The sequence below is a fragment of the Microcaecilia unicolor genome, chromosome 2 (assembly GCF_901765095.1).
Source record: "Microcaecilia unicolor chromosome 2, aMicUni1.1, whole genome shotgun sequence".
Classification (NCBI taxonomy): domain Eukaryota; kingdom Metazoa; phylum Chordata; class Amphibia; order Gymnophiona; family Siphonopidae; genus Microcaecilia; species Microcaecilia unicolor.
Genome location: NC_044032.1, coordinates 171,175,122 through 171,189,368, shown reverse-complemented (window position 1 = coordinate 171,189,368; position 14,247 = coordinate 171,175,122). Strand labels below are relative to the sequence as shown.

At 43.2% G+C, this 14,247-nt stretch overlaps 1 protein-coding gene across 1 annotated transcript in view; it reads right to left on the bottom strand.

The window, feature by feature from the left end:
• YTHDC2 (YTH domain containing 2) overlaps window positions 1–14,247 on the bottom strand; it is a 229,445-nt gene that overhangs the window by 22,964 nt on the left and 192,234 nt on the right. The window contains 1 exon segment of the mRNA XM_030193495.1: window positions 7,983–8,275. Within this exon segment, the coding sequence (XP_030049355.1) occupies window positions 7,983–8,275 (293 nt within the window).

The following is a 14,247-nucleotide window of genomic DNA, read 5'->3' as shown; positions in this document are numbered from 1 at the left end:
TAGGCATAAGCAATGCTGTACAGACACATACGAAAGACAGTCCCTGCTCCGCAGAGCCTACAAACTAGTTAAGTCAAACATATATGACAGACAACAGAGTGTAGGAGAATGTACTTATTGTAGAGGAGTGGTCAACATGTAAAATAAATCTAAAAAAGTGAGGGCCTGATGTTCAGATGGTGGCGATCAGCATTAAACCCGGAAATTCAATGCCGGGCCAAATCTGGGCATTGGTATTGAATTTCCAGGTTTCCAGAGTCAGCTAACATATAGCCACTTAAATTAAATGTTCAGCACTTAACCAGCTATGGGTTACCACATAAAGATAGGACTGACTTATGCTGTTAACACAGCCAGTTAAGTGCTGAATATTAGCATTTTACCAGCCAAGTGCTGACTCCAACCCCGGAACAACCCCAAAATAGCCGATTTTTTAAAGTTTGGCACTAACCGGGTATTTTCAGAAGCACTAACCAGATAAGTGCTCCTGAAAATTAGCAGTTAGCCTCAAACAGGAGATTTAACCAGACAGGAACTCTTTCTGGCTGGCTAAATCGCTTTGAATATCGACCTCTGAGCTTTTAGTCTGGAATTAAATATGGCCAGAAAGGAAGAATGACACGCCAATTCAGGAAGCCATGTTCCAGGCAAAAGGCACAGCAAGGATGAAAGAGCAGAGTTGGAAATTAGTGTAGGAGGAGAAATTAGATCTTACTTGCTAATTTGCTTTCCTTGAGTCTCTCTAGACCATTCCAGACGAGTGATTTTCTCTGGTTTGAAGTCTTGGGGGAACTCTACCAGTTTTGGGCAATGCCCCTCAGCTTGGCTACTGCGCCATGGACCTTCTCCAAGGTGATGGTGGTGGCAGCCCACCTCAGGCAGGAGGGCATTCTGGTGTACCCCTACTTGGAGAACTGACTGATAAGAGCCATTGAGGAGAACCAAACAGCCACGGCTCAGGTGGTCCAACTACTTCAATATCAGTTCTCTTTCCCCCAGTCAGTCGTTGGAATATCTGAGGGTTCATTTCGACACACGGGATGGTATGGTGTGCCTCCAGGAAGAACGGATCCAGAAGATTCAGTTGCAGATTCGTCAGCTTCTCTAGTCAAGAATCTGTCTGCTTGGGCGATTCTCCAGGTCCTCGATTCCATGGTGGCAGCAATCGAAATGGTTCAGTGGGTGAGGGCTCACATGAGGCCTCTTCAGTCGGCTCTCTTGACATGTTAGTCCCCTCAGTCGGATGTGCTCTCTTGCAGGGTGCGGCTTTACAGGGCAGTGCAGCCTTCAGTGGTGCTGGATCGGCAGCATCAGAGTCAGGGCATGCCTCTGGATCCTCCTGACTGGGTGCTGGCGATTACAGACGTCAGTCTCTCTGGGTTGGGAGACCATTGTCAGGGCAAGTGGCCCAGGGCCGCTGGTGGAAGAGGAGTCCCGCTGGTCAATCAACCGTCTGGAGACTCGGGCGATACGTCTCGCCCTGTTGGCCTTTCAACAGTTGATTTATCTGGATGTACGTATGCTCTCAATGTGACCGCGGTAGCTTATGTCAATTGCCAGGGAGGTACCAAGAGCCCTTTATTGGCATGAGAAGCAGCCCTGATCATGGCCTGGATGGAGCATAATGTACGGTTGCTGTCGGCGGCGCACATGTTGGGCTCCGCCAATCTGGCAGCAGATTATCTCAGTTACCACTATCTGGATCTGGGGGAGTGGAGTTTGGATCCCTTCATATTTCAACTGTCAACAGGTGGGGGGTCCTCAGATCATGGATCTCATGGCCACAACCGAGAATGCAAAGGCCCCAAGGTTCTTCAGTCGTTGAAAGGAACCATTGTCAGAGGGTCTGGATGCGTTGGCTCATCCCTGGCTGTCTCAGGGTCTGCTATTTGCATTCCCTCCATGGCTGCTCATCGGTTGAGTTCTGTAGCGCATTCAGGGTCACGGTGGTCAAGTAGTTCTGGTGGCACCCAACTCAGCAGAGGGAGAAAAGCCCATGCCTGCTGTGTGGCTAGCAGGGTTCCTTTGAACTCCAATTGATGGAAGGGATGGAGATAGGATAGTTTAAAATGAACCCCAGCAGCTCTAACACCCGAATACCTCTCTGCATGAGCATCTGAACACTCTCCTTCCACATGCCAGATAGGGGAACCCATGAACTCCCAGTCTGCACAGCAATGCTACGACTACTGCAAGACATTTGGAGAAAACTGTGGGAGCCGAAGCGAGGCCAAAAGGTAACATGTATTACTGGAAGTGATGTGTCACCAGCCCAAATCAAAGATACTTTCTGTGGACTGGAAATATCAGGACATGGGTATAGGCATCCTTTAAGTCCAGACAGCATAACCAATCCTTAGCCTGAATCATTGGGAGAAGGATGCCTAGGGATACCATCCTTAACTTTTCTTTGATCAGGAATTTGTTCAGGGCCTTTAGGTCTAGGATGGGAAGCATTCCCCTGTTTTCTTCGATACAAGGAAGTACCTGTCATAGAATCCCTTTCCTTCTTCCCCTGATGGAATGGGTTCAACCGCATGGGCCTTTAGAAGGATGGAGAGTTCGAGTGGCGGTGTCAAGATGGCGACGTGAAGGCGTTTGTTGAGCGATCGCTGAGCATTCGAAGGACAAAAAAATTTTTCTCTCTTTTTAACAACGATGCCCCATACTAAGAGAAAAGGAGTAGTGAGGGTTATGCCCACTCCTACCTCTACTTCCTCACCAGTCCAACGAAGCCTTGATCACTACTTCGCCGGGGTTGCGACGAGCGAACTGGGGGTGGCAAGACCCGCTGAGCGGTTAACCGAAGGAGCGGATGCCACTTTGGGTCAGGAAACATCTCTGTCCCGCCTCCAGTATCCAGCATTCTTCCATGCCCAGCGCTAGCAGTGACGCAAGAAGACAGCCTCCAAACTACCGAAGTTGTAGAGGGACAGCTGTCTGGCGTGGGCCTTGCTTCGCGACAGAAGCGTTTGGGAGAAGAGGCTCGAGTGGTTTCTGGAGCCTCGGGTTCAACTATGGAGATAAGTCTCGAACAAGTCTGGTTAAAGCTGAACACGATGGACAATACTTTACAAAAATCTTCAGTTGAGATTTCAGCTTTATCCCTTAAATTTGAAGAAATGGCTAAGACTGTTGATGTTGTAAAAGAAGATCTGAATTCTCGAGTAAGTGTGATTCAAAAAGATATAAAGCAAATACAAGAATTTAACACTATTGTGGTTAAAGATAAAATGGCTACTCAAAGGAAGATTGAACAAATAGAAAATCACAATAGGAGGTTAAATCTTCATATACTGAACTTTCCTAAACTGCCACGAATACCTCCTTTAGAGACTTTCAAAAGATTTTTGAGTGAAAATTTAAAGATTCCTTCAAATTCTATTCCTCCTATAAACAAGACTTATTACCTTCCTAAAAAGCCTGGCAGAAAGAGAGGGACGAAGACTTGAACCAGATCTGGATTTAAATAATATATCAGCAATTTTGGAAAATTCGATAGATAACACCACTGAAAGAACATCGCTGCTGGTTTCATTTATATTTGAACAAGACTTAAATAATATCTGGAGACTGTACTTTAAACATTCTAAAGACTTGTTCGGGGGGTGAAACAATATGGATTTATCCAGATGTCACAAGAGTTACCCAAGAGAGAAGGAAGATCTTCTTGGAAATGAAGCATCAAGTACTACTTATAGGAGCGACTTTTTTCTTAGCCTATCCGTGCAAATGTATGATAAAACTTGAAGATTTAAAATATACATTTTATGCCCCAGAACAATTGAAAGCTTTTCTAGATTTGAAAAGACTTAAATAATGCTGGAATAGGTAAAAAATGAACCCCTATTTACTGCCTTGATTAAAGCTTTGTTTTCCTTTGTTTCTCCTTGAATTCATGTCCACCTCCCTCTAAAGTGGTCTAAGAAAGTATAATGTTTAAATGCTATAATTGTTTCTATAACATATATTTTCAATAATATCCCTACTGTGTTTCTGTAAACAAGTGATTGACTTGTATAATATATGAAAATCAATTAAAAAAAAAAAAAAAGGATGGAGAGTTCCTCTGCAAGTACCTGTTTGTGCTGAGAGCTGAACTAAGACGCTCTCAGTGGGCAATCTGATTGTCTTTGATGCCAATGCAGGGTGAAACTGAGACAGACTATTTGAAGAACCCACCAGCCAGTTACAAGGGGCCACCTTGCCTGGAAAAAAATTCAGCCTCCTCCTAACAGGGAGGCCATATGGGATGGTTACTTTTACTAGGACTATGCTCTGTTGCAGCCAGTCAAAAGCTTGTCCCCGGTTTTAACTGGGGAGCAGGCTGTGCCTGGGGGTGCATGCTGTTGACAAGAACAAAAGCACTGGGACTGAGCCTGTTGAGGATGTGAGGAGGAGGGTACCTATATCTCAGAGTAGTAGGGACCCCTCTTCAACTTGCCTAAAAACCTCCTAGATGAAGAGGAAGGTGCAAAAGAGGTCTGGCGGGAGAGAGTTCAATGGTGTCAGTGAGTTTCTTGATGAGGTCAGCAACTTCCTCCATCCTGTCTCCAAAATGGCTCTCCCTAGCACGTGGCATCCCACAACCTCTGCTGGACTGCAGGGTCCAAGTCAGAGACATGTAGCCATGAGAGTCTGTGTACCGCTATACTATGGAAGAGATCCTGGACACCACATCAAAGAACTGGCCAAGAACTTTCTACATGCCTTCTATTGCTTGACCACCTGGCAAAGAGATTCGGCCTATTACACCTGTGGGAGAGAATCCACCAAATCAGACATACTGAGAACAAAGTTCCGCAAGTATAGGATCGTGCAGAGCTGGTAAGATTGAATACCGGAGATAAGCAAAGAGGCCTGATACATCTTCTGCCCAAAAGAATCCAGGGTTCTAGCTTCTCTGTCAGGGGGCACCAAATCATAGTCCCTAGAACTCCTGGCTCTCTTGAGCACGGATTCTACCATCAAGAAATGGTGAAGTAGCGGAGGCTTGTCAAACCCTAGGGAGCTCTGGATCTGATACATGGTGTCTATCTTATTGGGCAGGACAGGGACCAACAGAGGAGACTCCCAGTTCTTCACCTGCACATCCTTTAGGATCCAGTGAAGGGGGACCATAACAGCCTCTCTAGGTGGAGAATTGTAGTCCAGGACCTCAAACATCTCAGCCCTGGCCTCGTCCTCCGTTTCCAAACGTATGGGAATAGCAGCCGCCATTTGCCTGACAAAACCTGGGAAGAAAAGGCACTCAGGTGGAGACTTCCTCCTTTCCTCTGGAGGGGAGGGGTCAGATGGAATACCATAGAACTCCTCCTCTGAGAAGTACCATGGATCCTCGTCATACTCCCATGAGTGCTCCTCATTGATGTCAGCAAAGAACTCCTCATGGGATGGTTGAGACCGAATTTGCCTTGATACAGAGGAACCATGTCCAGGAGAGGGGCGTTGAGGTGTCAGCTCCACCCTTGCATCCGGCGAAGCTTCTTCCACAGACGTCAAAGGGGTTCCAACACAAGTGGCTGTCGACACTGGTGCCACATGTGACACCAGTGTCAGAGACCTCACCATAGGCTGAGGGTCTTGCAGGGCAGCAGCAAGAGGCACAGCTGGTGCAAGCACCCCAGATGCTGATGCACACTTTTGTAAAATCCCTGCCAATTGCTCATGGAGCATGGCCCAGATGCACTCATTGAAAGAGGCCTTCGGGAAAGGCTGGGGTGTCGGTTCAGAGACAGAGTGGTCCTCCTGGTGCCAACGCTTCTTGGGGACCGAACCCTTTGGTACCCTGGAACTCCCGGCACCATGCGTCAAAGGAGATCGATGCCAATATTTCTTGGTCTTCGCCCAATGCCAGTCATCGATGCTTGTAAGTGCCAATGAAGACGACATCGAATCCCCACTTTGACTCAAGGTCAGGTCTGATGCTGGCTGGTTCAGGGAGCCCTGTTCAGCGGTCAGCATCGAGGCTGGTGGAGACCCACTCGATTCACATCCAATCCCAGTGTCCAAGATAGGCCTCTCAGCCATACTGACTGATGCAACTCCCAATGCTGAGGTTTCGGACCGAGCTCCAAAAAGTTTTTCTCTGAGCCTCTCTGGCCAGCTCGGTTCTTTTCTTCATACGAAGACAAAGAACACAGCTGGAAGGGAGTATGTTCAGGCCCCAAACATTGAAGACACCAAGAATGAGCGTGTTTGCCAGAGGTGATCCTACTGCACTGGCTACAACGATTAAAGCCACTGGGAACCTTCAATGGCATGGAAGGGAAAATAGCCATGGCCAAATCAAATGGCTTGATGTTGACTGAAAAAGGGGGCGAGCACCAGAAAAACAGAGGGACAAACACTGTACCAGAGGCTCAGGCTTAGGAGGGCCTACCGAGTGCAGCAAAAATAAAAGAAATCTTAAAAGTGGGGAAAACTGACTAAAGACAATAAAGGGAAAGGAGAGGAAAATTTCCTAAGAAAAAGAAAACAAAATCAGGGAAAAACCCCAAAGGGAAGGCTTGCACAAATGAACTTATGCACCAGACACTTGGAGAAGCGGGGGATAATTCTACAACAGGTCCTCTATTTAGGCGCCCCATTGCAATGCAGGCATCACCTATTTCATAACAGCATCTCGGTGTAAACTTGCAGTGGCACACCTAAATACATGCACGGCTATTTACGCCAGGTCAATGCCCATGCCCCTCCCGTGCTCACCCATGTGTATGCTGCCTTGCAGTTACATGCTATATTACTCAGGTGCACTCTTATAGAATAGTGCATAACTGTACACATCCAATTACAGAATTGCCCTTACAGTGTTTTAAATTTCTTTATGCACAAATTTCCCCAGGAGTCCTTTAAAAATATATGTAAAGGGACAGCCCCTCCCCCACCTCACCAAGCTTGGCTGCCCAGCTTCCCCTCCCCAACCCCTGGCTGTACTCTCCTCCTTCCTCTATCTTTCCCAGATTTAATGCCCATAACTCACAGGTAAAACCCTCCCCTCCTCAGTCTTCCCTCTCCTAGATAAGCCCCCCCTTAACCTAATGGATAGTACAGTAGGCTGAGAACCTAGGGGAATGGGTTCAATTCCCACTGTAGCTCCTTGTGACCCTGGGCAAATCACTTAACTCTTCATTACTCTAGGTACAAAAGCAGATTGTGAGCCCAGTAGAGACAGAGAAATACCTGCAGAGAATATGTAAACCACTTTGGTTGTAGCACAGAAAGGCATTTTATCAGATCCATGACCCTTTGCCCTTTATCTTTCCCCTGTTTCCAGGACAGTGAAACACTAAAAAATCCACAAACTTCCAAACAAGTCAGCTCCTGCTTTGCTGCTCCACCCATGAGAGAAAGGAGCAGTGACTAGCATCAGGGCCCACAACTTGAGTAACTTAAGCCACATGAGCTCAGAATAGTGACAGTAACATCTGGTGCAGGGGCAGCAGGAGGGCTGGTGCCAGTCTGATCAGCAGCTTGCCAGCAGGAGGACAGGGGTAAAAAAGCACCTGAATATGCACCACCAAAGAAATACAGGCAATAGGAAAAAGAAATACAGCCACGTGCTACAGGAGATTGCCTTCTCCATCTGGTGCCCCCCTGTAGTCAAATCAGTTACCTGCCTTCTCTTCCAGCCAAGTAGGATGATGCTCAGGCAGCTGCCTTCTTTTTCCCCTTTCCCCACCCCCCACTCCCTTAAAATCTATATGCTAGGTAGCAAATTCTGCTCAGTGAAGTCTGTGCAAGTTCTGCACTGTGCAGAATTCTCACAGGAGACAAATTTGGATGAATAAGGGTGCAGTAGTTTTCATTTGCTTAGTATCAAGAAGTGCTAGTAATTTTCACAGGAAGAGTAGCTAATCTTAATTCAGGACAAAGAGGCACCCTTGCTGGAATTTACCAGAAGTATGAAATATCTACATGTTCCTCGCTATCATTATCAGCATTCCCCTTTTCGCTTTTTTAAACTTTTACTCCAAATGCACCTTTCTGAACTGGATGGTTCATCAGAGAATTCAGTTTCTGCGGAGCTCTTCCTGCTGTTGTTTGACCGCCAGGAAGACGTCAGCGGGAGTTCTTCTGAAGACATAGGCCTTGGTCTCTGCCCAATCCCAGAGGGCTGCTGTAAGCCCGCAGATTGCTCTTCGGTACTTAAGACAGCTATGATTGCTCGGAGCGTTGCTTCGTCAACCTGAGACCAAGGTTTCGATGGTGCCCGCATTCGTCGTAAAAATAAACTATGCCACTTCTGTCTGAGCTGCAACAGCAGACTAGCAGCCTGTAATGAATTTTAAATTAACAACAGAGCAAAATTAGAGGAAAGCATATCCAAGAACATAGTCATTTATTATTTCAACTTATAAAATGACAGCCCAAATTAACACTCCAGGTCATTTACAATGCACCTAAGAAATATTATATCAAGTGTATTGTATGACATCAACAGATGTACTACTTAAAATTCAAAAAGTCTAATACAATATACTTTAAAAGGGTTCATCTTATAATGGGGCAGGGAAGGTAAGATGGGATCAGATGCATCATGGGATGACAAAAATGCTCTTAACAGAGGAGAGGTCTATTAGTGAAGGGCTATCAGACACAAGGCCCTTTACCGTTAGCGATGTTTTATGTTGAATTGTAGATTGAATCCTGTAATAGGCCATCATTTGGACTGTCGTTGCACCCACTTTATATAGTGACCAGTTTATTGTATAGATTTAAACACAAAAGGGAATAAAACAGGGGAGAAGAGGGAGGGTTAAAACTAAAATGTTTGTGGACTGTCAGCAATATTATACATCTTTTTATTTTTGCTCAGCTCCAGTTTTGAAATATTAAGATTGTTTTGTAATTATTGTGCAAAAGTGAAATTGTGATGTAGGATTTGTCATCAATAAAAACGTTGAAACATAAAAGGGTTCATCTTAAGAATAAAAATACTACTTGTCTGGACTTCACTGTCTGAAGGCAACTAATTCCCACATACAAGAGACTAATTAAGGGGTCCTTTCACTAAAGCTTCTTAGCATTTAGTGTGCACTAAATCTGTTACCATGTGCTAAGCTTTAGTAAAAGGGCCCCTAAGTATAGCATAATTTGGAGTAATGATAGAATGACTTTCTGCACTTCAGTGAATCAACCCCTTACAGAACAATATATCTGTCATAGTGTTGAGGTGATGTTTTTGTGGTCAATTGTTTAGTAGGTTTGATGAATACTGTACATCAGCTTAGCCCTATTTAAAAAAATATATTTTTGAAATTTATATTTCAATGTTCACCAGTGTAGGCATACCTGACCTGATTTCAAAAAAGGATCTGACCAAATCAGAATTCACAATTAGGAACCAGCAGTCAACCATTATAAAACTTAAAAATATCACAAAAATAATGCTGCATCAGAGGTTTCCACTTCATATGTTTAAATGTTTTTTCTGATTCTTTGTCTACCAGTTACAGAAACAAAACTCATTACAATAAAATTAGCAAATATCTCACTCATACAATTGTGATAAGAATAATAAAACAGACTACAATGGATCTGAATTGTGTTAGACAGAAAAACAGGAGGAATTCTTTTAAAAACAAGGCTTATGGTATCTACCCTACAGAGTAACTAATATTTTTTTTTAAATATAAATATTCAAAGGAAATCTAAAAAAAAGAGCATCAATTATCGAGACTTAATAGCATTAATCATACACTGGATATTCAACAACCAGATTCAGTGAGCATTAACAGAATAAAAGGTTGTTGAATCCTTCCACTAAAAAGGTCACAAAGCAAACCTGTTTAACTGTAACTGTTGCTCGATGAAGACAGAAGTCCACTAGACACACAACTAATTATATGACTGTGGTATCAAGAGATTTTCAGTAAACATAGAAGTCTTTACTTACATACACAGGACTTACACAGTGGTAGCCCATAGCTGCTTTGAATTCTCAGTTAGCCAAGCTAAAGGCAGAAGAAGAACAAGTCCCAAAGAAGAGCTCAATAGAGGCTTATGTGCCTGATGAACTGATCTCTTTGAAGTAAAACCTGCTATAGCTAAGCAACTTTATTTTCTCTAAAGACAAACTGTTCAATTATCACATAACCAAGACTACTTAGCTAAGGCTTGTCTTTACAATGGGTAAAAAATGTGTTTATGGAAAGATTATCTTTTCTACATTTTTTAAGCATGGTAATGAACAGAAAGACAACTCAAAATCATAAATCGGACCCTAAGAGGGAAAAGCTGAACTCTATCCCTCAAAAAGGCTAAAGAGAACACATAATTCAAAATTACATCCTGATGAGAGGCCCTGTACAGACGATGAGTGTGTGGACTGAACCAACCAATACTACCTCAACATGGTGGGCCTTGACATGCCCTTATAAGGTTGATCCTACCTAGGCACCACAAAAGGAAACGCAACCTTATATTCAACTGGAAATGGTATATTGCCAGGTTTACTGTGTGGACTTTCCAATGACTTGAGTCTGCAGAAGTAGCTGCTTATTTGTAATTCAAAGTACGAAGGGCTGCTTCATTATTACAGACACATATGGCTTATTACGGGAACATTGGACACTAAGTTAATAACATGTATGATTTTAAAAGCATGTGCTAGCATCCCCACTGCGCATGCGTGAGTGCCTTTCCACCTGCCGTGAGAGTGTCGGAACAGCAGTAGAATAAAAAAACATTCAAAAACAACTCCAAAGGGAGGTGGGATAATGAATAGCCTGCTGTCCTATACCTGCTACAGAAAGTATCTTCGCTTTCTCCGAGGAAAGGAAGGCCATATTCTTCTCACTCGTGGAAATTCCTAGCTACCAAGTTCACTGAAAACAATAGGTCAACTGGAACTCACAATGGAGAGTTTGGTATGTATTAACCAGAAACTATGTGAGAGTGCAGCCTGGAACAGAACAAACGGACCTAGGAGGGTGGAGTTGGATTCTAGACCCCAAACAAATTCTGCAGAACTGTCTGTCCAAACAGACTATTGTGTCGGGTATCCTGCTCAAGGCAATTGTGAGATGTGAATGTGTGGATTGAAGACCATGTTGCAGCCTTGCAAATTTCTTCTATGGAGGCTGATCACAAGTGGGCTATTGATGCCGTCATGGTTCTGATATTATAAGCCTTAACATGACCTCAACAGTCAGCCCAGCCTAGGCTTAAGTGAAAGAAATACAATCTGCCAGCCAATTAGATATTGTGTGTTTCCTGATGGCGACCCCCATCCTGTTCTGATCAAAAGAAACAAAAAGCTGGGTGGACTCTCTGTAGGGCCTAGTCCGCTCCAAGTAAAAGACCAATGCTTGTTTGCAATCTAAGGTGTGCAGTGCCCTCTCACCAGGATGGGCATGAGGTTTGGAGAAGAACGCTGGAAGAACGATAGACTGATTCAGATGGAACTCTGACACAACCTAAGGCAGGAACTTAGGGTCTGTGTGAAGAACTACTCTATTATGGTGAAATTTTGTGTAAGGTGGATCTGCCACTAGGGCCTGAAGCTCACTGACCCTGCGAGCTGAAGTAATAGTCACAAAAAACAAGTATTTCAGAAGACAGGAATCAAATGGCTTAAAAGGAGCTTTCTTCTGCTTTCATATTCATGTTGGGGTCCCATGACACAGGTGGAGGTTTGAGAGGGGCTTTGTCAAAAGCAAAACCTCTCGAGAAGCAAATAAATAGAAGCTATCCAGAGATGGGCCTACCCTTCACACAGTGATAAACACTAATTGAACCGAGAGTTGGTCCTGAGGCCAGATTCAGAAAGGTGCAAAAAGATTATCTTCCCGGCATGTGGCATCCGCCAATCTTTGCTGGACTGCCAGATCCAAGTCAGAGACACACAGCCATGAGAGTCTGCACATCACTATATTTTGAGCAGAGATCCTAGAAGCCACATTAAAAGTGTCTATGCGCCCCTGGCCAAGAACTTCTGCTGCTTGGCCAACTGAAAAAGAGATTTGGCCTGCTTTGGTGGTAGAGAATCTGTCAAATCAGTCATACTGCCCACCAAGTTCCACAAGTAAAGGCTCATGTAGAGCTGGTATGACTGGATAGAGGAGATGAGCATAGAGGCCTAATACATCTTCTGGCAAAAGAGTCCATGGTGCGAGCTTCTCTGTCGGAGGGTGCCAAAGCAGTCTCTAGAACTGCTGGCCCTTTTGAGCATGGATTCCACCACCAAGGAGTGATGAGGCAACTGGGGCATATCAAACCTTGGGAAACTCTGAATCCAATAAATGGGAGGACGAGGACTGACAAGTTCTTCACCTGAATGTCTCACAGGATCTTGTGAAGAAAGACTGTCACAGCATCTCTAGGAGAAGAATCATAGTGTAGGACCTCGAACATCTCAGTCCTGGGCTCATCCTCCATCTCTAAATGAATTGGAATCGCAGCTGCCATTTCCCTGACAACAGTGGGGAAGGAAAGGCTTTCAAGGTGGAGGTTTTCTCCTTTCCTCTGGAGGGGAGGGGTCAGAGGACACCATAGGACTCCTCCTCCGAGAAGTACCGTGGATCCTCAACAGATGTCCATGAGTGCTCCTCCTCTCTGTCAGCAAAAAACTCCTCAAAGGAGGGCTGAGACTGAGCCTGCTTCGAGAGAGAAGAACCATGGAATGGCACTAAGGTACAGGCTTCACCCTTGATTCCGGCGAATCTTCCTCCCTCCATCAACGTCGAAGGAGTGCCAACACAGGCAGCTGAAGACACCGGTACTGCAGGCGACGTCGGCATCAGAGGTCTCACCACAGGCTGAGGGCCTTGCCGGGCACAAGGAAGAGGCATGGCTGGTGCAAGCACCCCAGATGCCGATGAACTCTGTTGTAGAAGCCCAAGTGCTCATGAAGCATGCCACTATTCAAGATGCCATTTGTATAATTAATTGTGACTGGTAGATAACAAAATAAATGTAAATTTTTAAGGTATTCTGTCATTAGCTAAAATACCATTATAGCAGTTACAAATAAAGTTTACATAATTAATTGCAATTGGCAGATAACCAAATAAATATACCCAGAGCTTCAAAAGATAATAGAAGCCCTGTTTATGCTATAATATATAGATATACATATACACAGATACATATGTATATATATGCATATATATATATGTATATATATATACACATATAGTGACAAAATGCTGTTTTTTCAAAATTAAGATCAAGTAATGCCACTAGATATTATATTTTTGGCTTGTATATTTGAAGATGTATATATCTATTTATTCTGTGCTGATCTGAATGTTTTTGAAGGCTCATGATATTATCAGTGTAATGTTTGAAATTTGTTGTATATTTTAAAATGTTTAAAAAAATTATTTTTAAATTCAGTTATAGCCAGTATTATATAATATGGCCTTTCTATAAAATATATTATTAATAATTAAAATAAGCATTTTAAACATATATTAATATATGAAAAATTTTTTGTCCAAAAGTAAGGAATATTGTAGATGAAAATATTCGAGTTATTCCCCAAGTTTTCACGTCATCACTGTGGTGAGTTACCATTACCATTTTTGTTTTGATTATTTATCCATTTATTTTCAAATTACTATATAATAATATATGAGAATGTTAAATTATTAAATGCAATGTTAAAATATTAAATGCTTTAGGTGTTTATATAGGCTTATATATGTATGCTTGATGAGTCTAAATATTATTTTTAATTCTTGGTTTTATTCATTATATGTTAACAATTTTTAAAAATATATTATTTCTATGTTTTGTATTTTATGTAGACCCCTGACGCAGGTGCTAGTCACCGAAACACGGCCCGTGTCGGGTCAAGGCTCATTCATTAAAGAACTTTGTTCCATTTTAAAGGCCCGTGGTGCTGTTTTTTTGTTTGGACTTTAGTTTGTACTTTGTTCCCTCTCTTTTGTTATACCCAAGTCACGAGTGAGGGATGGCCTTTAAAAATTGGGACAATGTACTCAGTTATTCTGAGGATCGACTAAATAATTTATTTCAGGAACCACCAATTTTCGATGAGAATGAGGATGAAACGTTATCTGATAAGTGGCATGATGTTATTAATCATAAACAAAATTTGATAAGAAACGAATTACATTATGCAACCCTGATACAATATTGTAGGGTACAACGCATACCACGTGGTTTAAGAATTAAGAAAGAACCACAGATGTTTAGAGACAATAAAATTTCTTGGACAAGTGGTGTGCAATTTTGAATAAATGTTCGCTAGATCTAATGATTTTACTTATAGAAACA